General features: G+C 30.3%; 3 protein-coding genes across 6 annotated transcripts; 2 read left to right on the top strand and 1 right to left on the bottom strand.

Annotated features, from left to right (window-relative positions):
• Positions 1-219: 219 nt before the first annotated feature.
• Positions 220-13,690, top strand: Scp2 (Sarcoplasmic calcium-binding protein 2). Of its 2 annotated transcripts, XM_035869310.2 has the most exons (7): positions 220-292; positions 9,950-10,035; positions 12,192-12,244; positions 12,400-12,519; positions 12,618-12,732; positions 12,944-13,041; positions 13,129-13,690. In XM_035869310.2, the coding sequence occupies exons 2-7, from the start codon at positions 9,978-9,980 to the stop codon at positions 13,234-13,236; spliced, it is 552 nt and encodes a 183-aa protein (XP_035725203.1). In that variant the 5' UTR covers positions 220-292; positions 9,950-9,977; the 3' UTR covers positions 13,237-13,690. The 2 variants fall into 2 exon arrangements, with proteins under 2 accessions (XP_035725203.1, XP_085512728.1); XM_085656602.1 differs by lacking the exons at positions 220-292; positions 9,950-10,035 and adding an exon at positions 11,962-12,046.
• Positions 13,691-13,890: 200 nt separating this feature from the next.
• LOC118442980 (leucine-rich melanocyte differentiation-associated protein) lies at positions 13,891-16,131 on the top strand. 3 transcript variants are annotated; one of them, XM_035869309.2, is made up of 5 exons: positions 13,891-14,031; positions 14,137-14,309; positions 14,864-15,149; positions 15,215-15,475; positions 15,565-16,129. In XM_035869309.2, the coding sequence occupies exons 3-5, from the start codon at positions 14,950-14,952 to the stop codon at positions 15,800-15,802; spliced, it is 699 nt and encodes a 232-aa protein (XP_035725202.2). In that variant the 5' UTR covers positions 13,891-14,031; positions 14,137-14,309; positions 14,864-14,949; the 3' UTR covers positions 15,803-16,129. The 3 variants fall into 3 exon arrangements, with proteins under 3 accessions (XP_035725202.2, XP_035725200.2, XP_035725199.2); XM_035869307.2 differs by adding an exon at positions 14,671-14,704 and having other exon boundaries at positions 13,894-14,309; positions 15,565-16,131; XM_035869306.2 differs by having other exon boundaries at positions 13,897-14,309.
• Positions 16,132-16,646: 515 nt separating this feature from the next.
• Positions 16,647-17,906, bottom strand: LOC118442982 (uncharacterized). Its single transcript, XM_035869311.2, has 3 exons — positions 17,698-17,906; positions 17,001-17,341; positions 16,647-16,876 (listed from the first exon to the last, which is right to left on the bottom strand). Exons 1-3 carry the CDS (start codon positions 17,777-17,779, stop codon positions 16,835-16,837), a joined length of 465 nt encoding a protein of 154 aa, XP_035725204.1. The 5' UTR covers positions 17,780-17,906; the 3' UTR covers positions 16,647-16,834.
• Between the last annotated feature and the right edge of the window lie 324 nt (positions 17,907-18,230).

Below are 18,230 nucleotides of genomic sequence, written 5' to 3'. Positions count from 1 at the left end.
CATGTGTCTGTTATTCGGATCGTATTATTGTTTCTTCGAGTCTGATCAACGCGTTATTCTTAATCATAACTTCATCCCCTTTTCTTCATATATCTTCTTATCTTTCGCATAAACGCGATCTTCTTCGTTCGAAGCTCGTTCGCGGAAGCTTACGTCAACGCGTTCTCTAACTTTCGAATTTAAAAATAAAAATAAAACAGAAACAAAATAAGGGAGGTAGAAATCAATCGCGTGTGGGACATCACCTGTACACTTCGAATTCTTTTTCTTCTTCTTCTTCTTCTTCTTTGAGGTGAGTACATGCATGGAATGTTCGAAACAAAAAAAAAAATTTTTAGCAAATGCGATTTGCTTTTAATTTAAAAAAAGTTTCTTTTTAATTTTTCTTTACTATATTTTTTCTTTTTTAATTATAAATATAGGATCGAAGAAATTGTTTCTAGGTAAGTAAAATAAACCATAAAAAGAAATGAAGAAATATAAAAACGGACGACTCATTTATTCATTTTCTTATGCAAGTCCAATTAAAACTTTCAATAATACACGGTTTGTCTTGTTCACTTTATCCAGAAGAGAAATAATAAAAAAATCATTTCTCTTCTACGTTACCACAAAAAAGAAAAGAGCTTTTTTTAACATTTTCGTTTGAGTCTATGCGGTCCCTTTGATGCACTTTCAGAGAGTGCGATGATTATTTAGAAATATCCGCTTTTTTACGTTGTTCGTGGGATTAATAACGTTTCGACTTGGAAATATCGTATCTTTCATTTTTTAACAAATTCATAAAACAGTAGAATTCGGATATGCGATCTTTTTATAAAAAGAAATTAAAAAAAAAAAAATTCACTTTTGAAGAAAATTTTTCATTCATGAAACGCGTATATGTTGACAAGATAAGTCATATATTCCATCTATAAAATAAAGAAAGAGATATAGATAAAAAGATGACCGTGTATTTTTTCTTCTTCAGTATTAAATTATTGTCAGTCTGGAGATACTGTATCCAGAGAGATGGAATGAAAGAAGAAAAAAAAGTAGCGGTTCTTCGTCATACTTCGCTTAAGTAATAATTATCAACGTATGATTGTTCCTATGATTAGATTCGATTGAATCGACCCGATAACATCGTCTGCATTAGATATGAACTCGTAATGGACTAATTAATCTCCTTTTAGTCACATTGCCGATTTATTGACGACAATATGTTCAATCGTTTCTTTCTGATTTTTTGATTTTTCTTTTTTTTCTATATCTATCTTTCGAACGATTTTCTCAATAAAAGTCCATCAAATATGAGATCTTTAAAAATCATAAAGATATTTTTGCATCGACTTGCGCTAACGATCTCACTAACAAATTGGATAATTGGATTTTATACGATAATCATTGACACTTTCTTTTGTGTAGCTGCTCACTTCGTCGACTCTTTAAACGTCATTCGCGTGTGCGTATCGTCGTCGAACGACGCTCTTTGCTTATTAAACGGTCTTTAGTTTACCAAAAGAAGCTCGATAATCAACCTTTAAAGGGATGCGGAAAATTATGTTAACGTAAAGGGAACGACGAGTGACGTGCTCGTCGATCGAATCAATTATTAAATCGCTTTTTCTCGAAAAAATATTCGACTCGACGAAATTCGATATTATTATAATTCTTTGCGACGATGAAAAATCGAAAGAAGATTAAACTTTCTTCCTTTTACGTAGTTCATTTTTAGAACTCATCTTAAAGCTACTGATAGATGTCAAAGCTAAAAAAACAGCCCTTACGTTATAAGGTTCGGATGAATAAGTATAATAAGTATAAGAATTTTATTAGCCGTCATGACCCTCGTATCTGAAAGCTCTTTAATAAAATGAAACGGCAGGGATCATCACGTGGGTTCTCCTATCATATAAATTATCTTGACGATGATTGAAAATGAAAGAGCAAAAGACACATTTTTTTATTTTTATTTTTCTTTCATATTTTTTCTTTTTTTTTTCTTTTTTGATATCTTCTCTATTGCCAAAAATTTGTAATGATAAAAGACTATCTTCATACTGCTATCGAATATAGTAAATTCAAGCATCCAAAAGAGAAAAAAATCGGATCTTTTTCAATCATTCCTCATCATGTTTATCCGATGTCTTGGGAATACTTACCCTCTTCGAAAGAAGATCATAATGTTACGTCAACGCTATTCCACAAATATCGGCAAATTTATCGGATAGAACCAAGCGTCGATTTCGATTTTTGATAGGACTAAGTCTGACGGGTTCGAATCGTTAGGATAATAAACGACTTACTTATAGAAGATTATAGTTGAAGAGATCATCCTTTCTCTGAATTTCAAAAATTCTCTTTCGTAATAATATATTTCATCGATGAAAAAAAAAATTGATTATATTTGTACCTTTTATAGTCATTACCTAATATTAATTTATTGGCATCGTCTTACTGACATAAGATCATTATTTATGTAATAACAGAATAAAGGTTCAACATAAAGAATGTAATTTTTCGTATTTTTTTTTCTTATGTTTATAATTTTAAGAAAATAATGAAAGAAAGTAAAGAAGTATTGTATACAAGAAAAATCAGCTTGACAAATTGAACGAAATATTGGACCGAACACTTTGCAAATTTTCTTTTCGCAATTTTTCGATTCATTAAAACAGTGAATCTTCTAAAGATGTCTAACAAGTATATAATTACTGTGGTAAACCATTATATATCCCACAAAAGTAGTATATCAACATTTTAGATAATATCTTATTCTTGCGTGGTGCTACTAAAGTGGATGCTTCACAGACGTTACGACCCGCCTTTATCAGGTATTGGACGGAATTAAATGGACTTACAGTAATAAACCATCGTTCTGGTTGGTCCTAAAATGGAGTACTTACCAATTTTATTGTCTCGTTAATTTTAAGATAGAAATGAATACTGAATTTCAAAGATGATATTTCTCTCTCTCTCTCTCTCTCTCTCTCTCTCTCTCTCTCTCTCTCTCTCTCTCTTGTTCTCTTTCTTTTTCTCTCTCTCTTTCTATCTCTTCTTTTATTTCACGATACATTTAATGATATGCACTTTACGATCAACGCATATCCAATTGACTCAATTATATAATGAATAAGATGAATCGATAAATAAAAAAAGAAGCACGATTAAAGCGTTAATATCCAAGCTGACCCCCTATCCTCCTGACCTTTCTTCTATAAAAAATCAAGCTGGCTAATGATAAAGGACCGTTGATGATGCACATATATATTCCATGATGTGCCCTAACGTTTACCATATGACATCATAATGACGATTAGAAGAATATAAGATTAACTCGGCAGCCATTATATTATATCATGCACAAAGTTAATCCAATCAAGCCTTACAATAAACGATCCTGAACGGCAAATTGATAGTAATCCTCTATATGCATATGTGTGTGTGTGTATGTGTATGACCGCGTACGCGCGTGTGTGTATGTGTATATGTGTATATGTGGCCTAAATATAATATTCAATTATAACAATCGAGGAATTTCGTAACGATTACGAATTAAATTTATTATTACAATACGTGTCCATTTCATGAAAAAGCAGAAAATATGATGAATTATTAAAGAAACGCATCTTTTATCTCAACATTTTTTCTCTTTTATCGTCTTAATTCTTTCCTTTTTTTTTTCTTTTTTTTCTTTTAATACATCCAAAGTCGATCGATCACTTCACGTTCCTTTATGTGAGATTTTTTCTCAAGCGCAAGCATTTTGGATAAAACCACGTTACCGTTACCTCGACTTGCTACACAATCTTCGAGCCCCTACTTGAGAGAATATACATAGTCGAAGATGGTTTATCTTTGAAGTTTCCAGCTAATTTGAAGGTCCGAACAGATCACTCGCGTAAGAGATACCCTCGGATCGATTATAAAGGGCAGAGACCTCCAAAGTGTCACCTTCGTTCGTTTCAACGAGAATAATGTGCATATATCTCTCTACGTAGATCAATGTATAGGTTTCTATGTGTGTGTATGTGTGTGTGTGTGTGTGTGTGTGTATGAGTTCAAACCATTGATGTGAAGTCACTGTAAGGTGTGTACAGTTTCCCTTTAGCTCTTCGTAGGGCCTCTCAAGTCAAGAATTTCGTATGCCGACAAACAGTCCCTAGAGTTTTCACGATAGATAGAGAAGAGAGAAAGAGAGAAAATCGATCGATCTCTCGAAAGCTGTCGAAGGGAAAATTCGTTGTTTGCGCTCCGTCGCTCGTGTATTGTTTGGTCCTCACCATCATCGGTATCAACATTGAAACCTTCTATGTCGAAAAAATTTAAAAGCAAAATAGATTCTTAGTCTCGCATCTATGTATTTATTTACTCTCACTAACATCACTAAAAGGCACAAGAATTATTTTTACCTTCATTTTTATGGAGTTACTAGCGAAAAACAAATTAGCAAGGAAGAAAAAAATTCTAGGTATAAATCTCTTCATTAATGTAGTCGCAGTTGCAGAACGTTACTAAGCAAGAGACGATGCGTAGATAATGTACGAATTCATTTTTGTATAAAAAAAATATCCCTGGGATTTTGCAAGCACATGAGGTTTAATCAGTTCCATGTATAATGGATATATAAAATAAAACTGGTCTTCTAATGTAAAAATGAATAAAAAACTAACGTCCGTTGTAAAATGTTGATGTGGAAAGGATGACTAGATAAGAATTTCTAAATGATTTCTTTTATTTCCTCATTTTTATTTCCTCATTTTTATTTCCTCATTATTATCAAAACATTGGAATGCAAATAATTTCTATATTTGTATTGAAGTTATCACTCATTCACTCAAATATAGATTTATTTAATTAAAATTTTAATTACTTGACAATAATGATGAACAGAAAAGTGATGAACATTTATAGGATCGATGAAAACAATCTTTAAATATTCTTACTTATTATTAGATGGTTATAATTGTATCCTACAATTATTAAAAAAAAAAAAATATTTTCTTTTTACTTTTTAATATTTTCAAATAAAAAAAAGAAAAAACAAATAAAACAGAGACAAAAACATTTCTAATATCACAGACTGGAAAATAATGAAAAAAAAATGATCGACGCATTATCAAATGTAATAAGTTTGAAAATGATCTTGGACAAGATTTGTTTGTTCGGCGATTCATCAGATCGTAATTTATTCGCATATAAGTTTCTTGCATATATCCGTCTAATTATTCTGGGCAGCAACAGTAGAAACTAGAAACATTAAAAGTAACAAGAGCAAGAGCAGCACGTGCGCCGATTCATTTATTGGCCGCTGGTCTCGGTGAGGGACTCGTAAATGAGGCATGATTCAAATGAAACTTCCTGCTTCGTTTATATCGTTCGATGTCAATTCGCCTTGTGCTCTTAGATGCTCCATTTAGAGTCAATCGTCGGTTCTTCTCCTACGTATATCCATGCTTATCTCCAATGTCTTCAATGGACTTTAATTACTTTCCGCGAACGACAACCTGTCATACGTGAGTCCAATCCGACGTCCCTACATCCAACACGGATAAAAAGCAATAACAAATAGATTGTTAAAGATTGACAAAGTTAGAAAATATGTTCTTTTCTAATCTATTATATTTAAAAATAGTAAGAGAACTTTTGATACAAGGATAGATACGATTAATCTTTCAATGCATTTCTTTTTTTATTTATTTTTTCTTTTTTTTGAAGTATTATACTAGCTATTAAGTACGTATTAAAAATGAGGATTATATTATCATAAATATTTTTTTACGAAATTTAATTACGAACTATATTGTAGAAAACGTTACATTGCGCAATGAAATAATTCTTTCCATATATATTTAAGGATTAAGAAGAATTTCGATCGTACCAATTGTTTTCTCTTATGTGTTCTCTCTGATTTTCTCCTCACCGTGTAACGTTCGATGATATAAAAATATCATTTAATAACAAAAAATAACAGATAAAAAGAAGAAAATGTAAACTAAAATGGCGGAAAGTAGATCCAACCATAGGTGAACCACTCGAAAGTTGACTCGATCGAATGAATTCTCCGATGACAAAGAGGAAATTGAATCTATTTAATCTAATTTTACTACTACTATTATTATTATTATTATTATTATTATTTATCGGATCTTTTCGTAGGATGCAGATATATTATTGTCGTTACATACATATACTTATATATATATATGTATATGTGTATGCATATGCATATTCACCTCGATCTCCAAAGTTATTTCAAAACTATCATATGTCACACATTTATTCGCATTTCATGGTAAATCGTTTCGTTTCTCGTTAAAAGCTCCGTTTAGGTGGACCTATTTCATCCGCGGATAGTTTCGATGCACGTTTGAGAGATATCAAAGATCGGATCAATGATGCTTGCGTAGAATCAAACAAAATTGAGAATTTCATATGGGAAATCGTGAGTCGATTTTAAAATACATGTCGAGTTACACACGTATATTTTCTGATCTTCGATAACAAATTGGCTCTTCTTTTTTAAAGAAGAAAATTGTATGTAACAAAATCTTATTAACCATATTATTTACATGTGTGTGTTTTTATATACGTATTTATGTAAATACTTATGTACGAAACTCGTCATCGAAGGTTACGTTCGAAAATCGATAAAAAAATATGAAAAAAAAAAAAAAAAAATGGAGAAGCTTTCTCATTTTTCTTCTAATTATTTTTTTTTTCTTTTTGGTTATGATACGAAGGTCATTCTGATTTCTTTTTCAACAAAAACTCTACCTTTCTCCTTTAATCTTCTTCTCCCACGCATAACGATTGCTTGGTCCGGTAAACCAATTTGTATTATCGGACTAAATGGTGTGAGTTCTAAATGAAAAATCGATAGAACATTAATCGAACATTGATTATTATTACGAAATATTACATGAAATGGATCGCCATTATTCTTACAATTACATTATTCTTACGATGTACACGAAATTACGAAAACTCTCGAACTTTTTATAATATATACTCTTTGTGTCCTTTAATAAATCAATAAATTCTTAGATACTCTCTTCTTTTATCCAATTATTTACTTTGGCTTGTAATTACAAAGAAGCAGTCGGAAGTACGAGGAAAAAGAAATCTACGATATTAAATGGAAAAATTCTAGCACATGGTACATAGTCGTATTGTCAAAAGACTCGAAACTAACATTGTTACAACAGAATCCAAATGAATCTAAGTGAACTCTCTTCCATCCGTATCTATCTCTACCTCTATTCACTATCTCTGTCTCATCTACTACGTCATCGAGAATGGCTAGGCTACTTGGCTTGCATGATTATTCGGCCGAGCGAGTATTTCCATGTCCCGATACATCACTTGACCTGATCGGCTAGCTCGAGCATAACGTGGTCGATTAATTCGCATGCGTTAAAGCTCGCGCTCCAATCTTCAATTCCTGTTTCTCGTCCTTTCTTTTTCACCTATTCTACCTTTCTCTATCGATTTGTGGAGAAATTATTACCATATACTAAATATTATTCAATCTAGCATCTAATTAGTTTCTAATAATTTAACTACTTAAACGTGATGACAAGCAATAATGACGTCTAATAACGAATAAAAGAAACTTCACTCAATAATTCTTAATAAGCTAATATTTTTCTAATCTTATTTCGTTGTCCAAACTTTGAATTGTATAAATAATTTTATAAAAGTGATTAACTAATATCTCATTTTCTAACAAGTACAAGATGGTTAAAGAGGACTGTCATGAGGGTACATTAGTTCCATTAGATGAACAAGGACGAACTATATTTATCGGACGCTAACATGTATAATAGTAACTTATCTCGTTCCTCGGATTTTCTTTCTTCATTTTTACGATACAAAAGACCGTTTTTTCTCTCTTTCTTTTTTTTTTTCTTTTAGATTCTCGTTTGTCGTGCTTTATATTTTAACACCGTTCTCATAAGAGACCGAAAATTATGTTCGCGACACTCCTCTCTCTCTTTTTCTCTCTTTCCTTACCTCTTCATCTCTCGGAACACCATTTCCGTTGTTCATTTTTAATGCAATCTCCTTTTTCATGGAAAATGGAAAAGCAAATGAAATATTAAAAGCGGTGAGATGCAACAAGTAGGCCGCGCATTGTTTGTGTGCCAGCAAATATGCCAATAAGAGATCGTTCTTTGATCGGTACGTGAATTTAATTTGTTATTAACGTATATTCAGACTTACTTCGTATAATTAGCGAATCATTTCGCTAGTATGTATATCTACATAGTAAATATGTACGCTTTGCCCATGGCACGGTTTCTTTACTTACATTTATACGAACACATATGCTCGTATGTATGTATGTTGGAATACGTTGAATGGAGTCGTCCATTAGGAAGCTTCACGATCTGCTGTCGAGAACAAGAACTTAGCCGCCCTAAGAGAAAAACTTGATTCAAAGCTCGAGCCGAATTTCGAATTCAAGATGGCTGCTATCATTTTACCATTTTTCGTTTGTTGGCTCGTAAAATCTGACCACTTTTTGTTAACCGTAAAATTTCATATATGGTGAAGGAAATATTTATCGATCTTATATAATCTCGTACACACGTCGTACGTCACACGCGCATACAAGAAGATCAGCTATTGATCTTTCAACGTGGTCTTTCAACAATTCGTCAAAAAAAAAAAAAACAAAAAAAAACAAAAAAAAACAAAAGAAAAAAAAAGAAAAAAGAAAGAAAAGAAAGAGAAATCTCGTTAAATGTAATCTACTTGTTTGAAGATTTTATAGCTTATACTTTATGAACGATGATATTTTTAATGGCTCGAGATCGACTCGTATAAATCAAGTTGTACGTTATGATCTGTGACGGTAGACTTTTCGCATTTCACGTACTTACGTATCCTCATCACGAAGGAACTTCCGAGATTTTATTTCAAGATTTTTAGTTTTCTCTAGTCACTTACATTATTCTTACATTTGCCAGTAACATATTAGAAATGGAATGCATTTTAAAAGAGAATTATTTTTTCCAACATTTCAAATCTTACGTCCCATATTGAACATTTTGATTGAAATAAATTTCAGAAGTTCATCTCTTCTATCCTTTTGTTATTACTGAATAAAATTCTAAGAATCCTCAAAGTGATATCATCTTAAAGTTCATCATTCGTCATATAGTTTAGCTCGTCGTGCCTATCAATTAATAATCGATGGAAATGAGAGTGATGACTCGAACGATGAGGGAAACCATTGAGAGTCTTGGCGTCTTAAAAATGTAAATAATTATTTATGATTTTATTAATCGGAACCGTTCGTGATTCCAAAATTTAATGACTATAAAAATGAAAATCCATTTTACCTGAACAGTTTTGAAAAAATAAGATTATTTAAATAAATTTGTACTATTACGAATTTTAACGAAAATGCTATTATTACTCGATAATTATTATGAAGTTAATTCTGCTGTAAAAACATAAGTATACATTTGTGATAAAAGAATAAAAAGACGTCCACGTTTATTTGATGTGACGCATTTCAAATATCTCAAGATGATTTTGCTTTCTTTAAATACCTACAATCGGACTAATACCATTAAAAATAGTGCTACCTGTGTCAAGATTTTACGTCATTGACGAGATACGAATCTTTTATCAAACCGGACGAAATATTCTTCCATGCATTATTATATAAATCATTGTCTTCATTATCAAGACTCTAGTTTTACTTTCACTCGAAGATTGAATATAAAGCGTGTAAGAAGTTTCATTATTACAATTAGTATAGTTAGTTAAATTATTTAGAATAAAAATCGTTTGTTTTTTGTGATCATCAAAATCATTAGTTTATAAGAAGATTAATTTCTATAGAAAAATATTGAAAAATTTCCACGAAGAAAGAAAGGAAAAAAAAAAGAATTAAAGAAAAAAACCGACATAATCTTCATTTTAATGATCGTATAATTTTTTTTCGTCTCAGATTAAAAAGCCGACCAGAGTATCGCAAGATGCCTCTATCAGAGTTTCGCAAGAAGAAGCTGCTCTACGTTTTCAACGCCTTCTTCGGTGAGTAAACGCTGACAGTTGGCGATGGCACAGTTGAACATAGTACCCTTGAGAATTCTCTCGACTCATCGAAAGGCACATTTTACTCATAGTCTTTCTCCCTCTTTCTCTCTCTCTCTCTCTCTCTCTCTCTCTCTCTTTCTCTCTCTCTTTCTCTCTCTTTCTCATTCCCTTCCAGAGTACGGCCGAAATAACAAACGGCCCGATAGACTATCTCTCTTTCTCTCATCCTCTCTAGTGAGTACTTTGATGTTACGCGAGATATATCGTCATTTCTTCCATCACGAACATCCCTTCGCTCTCTAAACGATTCTATTTCATTCGTCCTCTCTCCTTGGATGATCTTTAACGAGAAAAACCATTTTTCGACGTGTACATCGAAAGAAAACGATAAAGGAATGAGAAAGGAAAAGGGAAGATGACCTACATAAAAGAGGACGAAGAAGAAGATGAAGAAGTAAAGATGGTCTGTCCGAGGGTATGGGAAACTGTTTTACAGCTCTACACGAACCTCTCGAGGCTCTTTTCGGCTCTCTGAAAGTGGAATCAAGGCTATAGAGAGGGGTGTTTTGTACGGCACCTACTAGGTGTTCGTTGAGATAGAGCGGCCGCCTATTTATGGTATCAACCAGGAGAAGATAAACAATGGACGCGTTGGGTCTGGATAAGAGGGTCGCCTCGCCATGATAGAATTATTTCTGCGAATGTGTATATCTAACCCATACATGTTCATATTCGAGAGACACATATAAAGTATATCTTTGTGATCCTTCCTTCTTTGCTTCTGTGTGTATGTATTCTCTATATATGTGTATTTGTAGCTTCTACGTGTCTTTATTAATGCATACGTATACACGTAAGAATATCTATATGTTTATGTGTCTGTATATGTAAGGGCACGAAAGGGAGAAGCACGATATTACAGCGATACTAATACACATATACATAGATACTGTACACACATACATTTTCTCGTATATGAATCATGGAGGTCACAGGCGTGTACACGCTTGATAGATCTCGTTAGTCCCTCACTTTCTTCGCTTCTTTGACCGCAGCGATTGGCCGCTAAACATATCCTACGATCGTTCTCCGTTGTCGATACACATTATTCTAGCATGGCCGATGGTGCAATAAGGGACTCGTCCTGGACACAACCTATCGTTCTTTCGTTCTTTTTTTCCTTTTCTCGCTTTCTGGTTTTTCCTTGAACCGTCGTAATCAAAGAGTCTGTGGAGAGCTTGCGAAGGGACCACGAGCTCGATGATGCGTCGAAAATCAGTATAATCAGTTGTTTTCCTCTCTCTCTCTCTTTCTCTCTTTCTCTCTCTCTCTCTTTCTCTCTCTCTCTCTCTCTCTCTCTTTCTTTCTCTCTCTCTCTCTCTCTCCATATATATATATATATGTATATATATATATATTAATATATTATATATATATATATATATATATATATTAATTATAATCTATCTATCTATCTATCTACCTTTATTAAAACTTGATTCATAATTTGGCACGTAGTCTCAAGGTTGTTTAAAATTGGATATCAATTCTGGAGAATCACTTGACCATAATCTAAATGGAGTACCTATAAAAAGTATCGATAAAGATTGTTTATACATATATATATACATAAAAATTTACTTATTAATTAAAAGTATAGATAAAAGTAAACTGTGATAGCAATATTTTTCATAGTTACTATATCTTTTTTAACTCTTGTTGTTTTAGAATATTCCGTCATAGTCATGAATACGTATCGTACATTCGATATTCTTTCGAACTACAGCAATTATGGTCAAAGCCAACTGTAATGGAATATTATTGTTTTTTCATATTATCGCTCACAAACCCTGATAATTGATCATTGAGCGAACGACTTTAAGAGCCTAAAATAAAAATTACAAAAAAGTAATAACGCGCTCGGTAAAATTCATTCACTTATATATCTATAATCCGATGGTTCTTTCATCGAAAAACTCAACATCCTATATTTTCTATGACCGAGAAAGTAAATTAGTTTTCTAACGTTACAAAAAACGTTACAAATATATCAACCATATAGATTTTGGAATCATTATTTGGAGTTTTTTTTTTTAGTATTTGCACGATTTCCTTTAGCGTTTTACTAATATACAATCGATATTGTTTTTCAGATGTTAATCAGAGCGGTGCTATCGATAAGAAAGATTTTGATCTAGCTGTCCAGGTATGATTATTCATTAATATTAAAACAGTACAACTTATTAATGTTTAAAAAAAGTTTAATTATGTAAAGAAATAGTTTTATTTCATCTTACGACGATTCAACTCCTTGTTGTATCAATTCCTTGGATGATGTTATATGATGTTTATATTTTTCAGCGGATCTGCAACTCCAGACATTGGAGTACCGATAATCCGAAAACACAGCAGACGAAGGATACGTTGTTAAAAATATGGGAAGAGCTACAACAACGAGCTGATTCTGATCAGGATGGACAAGTAATTCAAAATATACATATACATATATACATATACAAATAGATGAATGAAAGAAAAAGGAGAAAAACAAAAAAAACAATCTTACGTTATTTTTATAGATCAGTCGAGATGAATGGTATTCCATGTGGGAAGATTACGCTAAGGATCCAGCGCACGCGCATGATTGGCAACAAACGTACATGAAATTCATGTTTGACCTCGAAGATTCCTCCGGTAAGCTAATTAAGGTTACTCTCTTAACGAGAGTAATAATAATAAAATAAAAAAAGAATGAGTGACAGAAGGGAAAGAGAAAAGATATCCCCAGACTTAATCTCACTCCATAGGTTCTCGGAAAAAATATTTTCGCAAAGCCTTTACATAGAGTATTCTATTTAAAGATTTTCGAAGTACATTTTATCCCCCTATAATGAACTTTTAACAGGTGACGGATCAATCGATGAGAACGAGTTTAGTAACGTTTGTCATAGTCATGGCGTACAGGAGGCTGAAGCTCGTGATGCTTTTAAAAAAATGGGGGTGGTAAGTGAAAAATTTATGAATAAAAGATCCCTAAAGAAAACTGGATTATTAATTACATTTTATTATCGTTCATTTTCTTATTTATAGGGTAACGAAGTAACAAGAGATAAGTTCTTCGAGCTTTGGAAACAATATTTCACCTCTGATGATCCCAACGCACCTGGAAACTTTATATTTGGAAAGACCTCATTCTAACCGTCCTTTCGCTTCGGATTCGTACACGACATTTATTATTATATTTTCGTTATAAGCATGCCGAAGTACGTACGCTATCGTTATTAATTGAATAATTATTTTCAATCTACGATGTGAGTTACGCGATCTCTAATCAAGTTTAGTTTTCTTTTTCTCTCTCTCTCTCTATCTTTCTCTCTCTCTCTCTCTCTCTCTCTATCTCTTTCTCTTTCTCTAGATAATATAGAGCTGAGAGATCTTCACATGAGAAAGAAGATGAAATATGAAAAAAGATAAAAGATATCATAATAACTGTTAATATCTTGTTGTTAATCGGTAATAATCGTTGGTAATGCTATTAATCGCTGTAACACCGAAGCTAAGTATTGCGTAATGTTCTATAACGTGTTGTTGTAAATTTAGTTAACGATTTCGTTCTATATGAATCGTTCTATGTAATGCTGTAAAGAAAAGTATTGAGAGTTTTAATAGTTTCTATATGTTTGAATAAACTGATATAATTCGACCATTATTGTTATATTATATTTTATTTTTACTTAATGAATAATTTAATCTATAAGTACAAACTAATTTTTTTTTTATAGTTGGTAGACCTTCCTTCCTAATCAACGATCCTTGTACTTTTATTTGTGTATCTTACATTTTACAATATGGCGTTAGTGTTGATTGTCGTAATGTTTAAAATCTCAAATGACTATTACGACGTACAAATTTCAACGAATAGATCTTTTTCCTTGGCTACGTTTTAAGTTTTCTTTCCTAATTATTAATTAAATTAATTAGTAACGTGAAAAGGTTATATATAAACTTTAAAATGATATTGCTATAATCGTTTATTTAGAAAACACGTTCCATCAAATAAGTACACCTACGTGTATTAATTGTTAATTATTCGTATAGCTATCGATATGATTGAAGTACTATCATCCGTAACATGAGCGATAATACAATCACACCTGTGAAGTTTAACCACTTTAAATCATATTATGCAGAATAGATTAACGGTCACCTGTTTGAATAGATCGAACTAATCTATGAAAACGTTCGAAAAGAAGATAATGCAGGAAGACTCGGTATGTATATTCAATTATTTAATTCTTTTTGATTTTCAAAGATTTCTTAACATTTGATCTTATAATTTCTATGACTAATAGAATTACATAATTCATTCTAACCTCAATGTGTAAAAATCCATCTCATATAAGCGTCATTTAAGCAGATAACGTACGTACTAATGTTCACTCGTATTGACCATATCTTATCATATTTTTAGTCTCTTATTTTTTACTTCATATAGTGAAATTCTTATAAAATCTTTTCTAACGTAAAGAAATATTATGATCATTACAATTTCTTTATACAACGTTACTTTCTTTTATGAAGTCTTACGTATTCTATTCTGTGATCAGTATTATCTACAAATGTATGTTATAGTTACAGCTGAAATAGGGGTGAACAGTATTAATAGGTACGTTGATTACATTAGCTTTAATTATTTTAGATCATTAAACATTTGTAGTATATTCATACATTATTTATATTTATTAATATATTTCATATATTCCTATATGATATGAAAGATCCATGTGTATAATATAAGATTTTTTATTTAATATTTATATTTTAGGTTGGATTTATGCAATGAATTAAAATTACAAACGAAAAGGATCAGTGACCCAATTGGAAAAGGTTGAAAGAATCAAAGGATTAACCATGACATCTCTTGGAAAACTAATATTCATAGATATTCACTGTAGGAATTCAAGAACTTCATCTTCTACTGATTTGCAAAAGGATTATGTTGAATCTTTATCTTTTGCATTTCAAAATTTATTTTATATGCCATTTGATATTATCGAAAACTATGGCAATATGATATATACTTTAGATATAAGTCATAATAAATTTTGTAGGTGAGTACACAAGTTTAATTGTATTATAATTTTTATTTTATATGTGAAATTGTTATATTTTTTAGAAGTTTACACTTTCTATCAGAATTTGAAAATTTAACATCTCTCAATCTGGATTATAATAATATAGATGAATTTACTGTTTTCCCATATATGCCAAAACTTCAACTATTATGGTTAAATCATAACAAGATCGATCACTTATATCCATTTATTAAGAATCTCTATGAAAGTATGCCTAATCTGAAATATTTGAGTCTTATGGGAAATACTGCTGCGCCTAGTTATCTTAATGGTGGAACGTTTTATGACTATTTACAGTATAGGTAAAATATATATCAAACAAAATTCAATTTTTCAAAATTATGATCTATTAATTTTATATTTATATATACTTTATTTTTTTTCTATAAAGGTTGTTTATTATATCCTGGTTTCCACATCTTGTACACTTGGATGACCGGACAATAACTCCAGAACAATGTCAAGAAGCTAAAAGACTGTATAAGAGGCCATTCTTAGAAAGTTTATCTGAAAATGCTCCATTACCAGAATGCCTCAAGTTTTTGCATAAAAAATTAGCAAATATGTTTTCAAAACCAATTTTGCCTAATAAATTACAAAGCACGAGAGGAACAAATGTTATTATATAAAAGATTTATAAATGAAATGGAAGTATAAGAGCAGTCAGAGAATATATTTTTTTTAAGACAGAATAAGTATGTAGAACTATTTTAGAGAATTTTTAAACAATATATAACTGCCTTAAAATCGATATCATCTAGTAATTATTGTTATATTTCTTAATGAATTTACTGGAGGATTTAGGAGATTTTACAGTACATTATGCATAATACCATTTTTAATACATTACGGTATTAGAATTTATATGGTACAGATATAATTTATATATTAACAAAACCTAATGTACTAACAGTAATATTCTATATTATGGAGATATTTTGTTATTTGTTATATAATATATTTCATAATGTTTTTATTCCTTTTACATCTAATATTTTTTCATTTATATAAAAATTTAGTCTTAAAAATAGTTATTTGAGATAATCACTTACTATTATTATTTTATATGTATAAATAAAACTCATATGAGATTACACTATTGAGATTATTTACATATTAGATATTTCCATTTATGTGATGATATTTGCAATAAACCTAAATTTTTATAGGAACAATAAGATGTAAAAGCTATACCAAAACATAAAATAAAACAGTAAAAATAAATAAATTTGCTTATGTGTTTTCTTGTATATATTAATCCATTTATACATTAATATTATTTTCATAAGGTTTATAAGGAACAAAATGTATGCTTTTCATAGTTCTAAAATATTTATCACATATTTATATTTATACATATTTTTACAGAATTATAAAAAAATTTTTTATATGTGTATTTATATATAAATAAATATAAATACGTTCTATTTTATTTATTTATACTGTAGAAATAAAATGAATATCGAACATTATATACTTTAACAATTCCTTGACATATTTTTCTTGTTAAAGAAAACGTTCATTTTTATTTATTTTTAATGTTGTAAAACTTAAAATGGTTATATATATATGTGTAAATTAACATATTTGAAAGAAAGAAACAAGATTAAAAGTTAATACATTTTTTTGTTGACTTTTTTATGAAGAAATATTTAAATTTATTAATATTGCTGCAGAGACGGAACTTCAAATGCTAATGTTATCTATAAAAAAAAAAGAAACAAAAGGAAATTGACAAATTATATATAAATATTTGATGACACTAGCAGTTAATTAAAAATCGATTTAAGAAACCTGCTACATATTAATTGAATAAAAACATAGTACCAAATCTAAAACTTGTTTTATGATGTTAAATAGCCTAGTACTAGGCATTGTATCAATTGCGTGTTTCATAATTGATATTAAACCGCCATTTTTTGATATCCCTTCGCACACAATATCGTTGACCGTTATCGTACATGGTAAGGAATTGCGCAGAATTTTGTCCAGGAAATTATTTGTCAAGTTCTCAAATCTAACAATGTAATTGATGAATAGTGCAGGTATACTAGCCAATAGAGAGCCTATTAGTGGAATATTATATAATAGTGATACTATTCTTAATATATCCTGAACCATGAGATTATCTTGACGAATAGCGACGTTCTCATTCGAGTTTATTCCATCTGAAACACGAAAAAAAAATATCTAATTAATATTTAAATACTTAATCCTTACATTTTAAATATTTTATATAAAATGTATGTGTGCTTAAAATATATGTATGATTTGCATGTGTCTATATATATATATATATATATATTCTATTTTTCTTCATAAGATTCTTATATCCTGTATTACATTATGTTAAATTTACAGTTTACTATATTATGTATATAATATATATATTATTTATATAATATATATACTATAGTATGTTATATTATATTATATATTAAATATTTGTATTATATTATTATGTATCAAATTTTTTTACAAAATTTATTGTACGTTATTTAATAAAAATTATAGTAATACTTACTGATACTGGCACCGGCACATGTATTAGTGCAAAGTATGAAGGATAAAATAATTGCAAATAGTTTATATTTCTGTTCTTTCATGTTGCTGTTTCGTTTCACAAAAATTGCGCTTCGAATTCAATAAATTACGTGTATTCCTTTTTAATGCGGTCAATGAGAGCCGTTTCGTGCTTAGATCGCTTTAAGAACTTTTTAAAGTATCCAGTGGAATACCTATTATTGTAAAAAATATGCGTTGTCATTCTGAAACGATAATCGTTTACCTTATCATTTACCTTGTTATTTTCAAACTTGATAATTAGAATAACTTGCTTATCCAGTGTTTTCATGGAATATTATAAATATTATTTCCAATGTAGGATCATTTTCATAGAATGTGTTTTAGGTGTCTTGTCTTATACGTATTATTGTAAACATAATAAAAAGGAATTTCTTTTTACACGACCGATATAAGGAAAGGATGACAATGTTGAATATTTTAATAGGCATATGTTTTCATATCCATAATTTTTATTATATGTATTTTAATATA

This window comes from Vespa mandarinia, chromosome 4, assembly GCF_050613455.1.
Source record: "Vespa mandarinia isolate Hongniang chromosome 4, ASM5061345v1, whole genome shotgun sequence".
NCBI classification, from domain to species: domain Eukaryota; kingdom Metazoa; phylum Arthropoda; class Insecta; order Hymenoptera; family Vespidae; genus Vespa; species Vespa mandarinia.
The sequence above is the reverse complement of the archived record's forward strand: the minus strand, read 5'-3'. Positions and strand labels throughout refer to the sequence as shown.

Coding starts and splice junctions, on each gene's coding strand:
- Scp2 (XM_035869310.2), top strand. CDS start 9,978: ATGCCTCTATCAGAGTTTCGCAAGAAGAAGCTGCTCTACGTTTTCAAC. Junction 12,520..12,617: donor ATTCTGATCAGGATGGACAA/GTAATTCAAAAT, acceptor TTATTTTTATAG/ATCAGTCGAGATGAATGGTA. Junction 12,733..12,943: donor TGACCTCGAAGATTCCTCCG/GTAAGCTAATTA, acceptor AACTTTTAACAG/GTGACGGATCAATCGATGAG.
- LOC118442980 (XM_035869307.2), top strand. CDS start 14,950: ATGACATCTCTTGGAAAACTAATATTCATAGATATTCACTGTAGGAAT. Junction 15,150..15,214: donor AGTCATAATAAATTTTGTAG/GTGAGTACACAA, acceptor TATATTTTTTAG/AAGTTTACACTTTCTATCAG. Junction 15,476..15,564: donor TATGACTATTTACAGTATAG/GTAAAATATATA, acceptor TTTTCTATAAAG/GTTGTTTATTATATCCTGGT.
- LOC118442982 (XM_035869311.2), bottom strand. CDS start 17,779: ATGAAAGAACAGAAATATAAACTATTTGCAATTATTTTATCCTTCATA. Junction 17,342..17,697: donor ATGTGCCGGTGCCAGTATCA/GTAAGTATTACT, acceptor TTCGTGTTTCAG/ATGGAATAAACTCGAATGAG. Junction 16,877..17,000: donor TAAAACAAGTTTTAGATTTG/GTACTATGTTTT, acceptor TTTTTTTTATAG/ATAACATTAGCATTTGAAGT.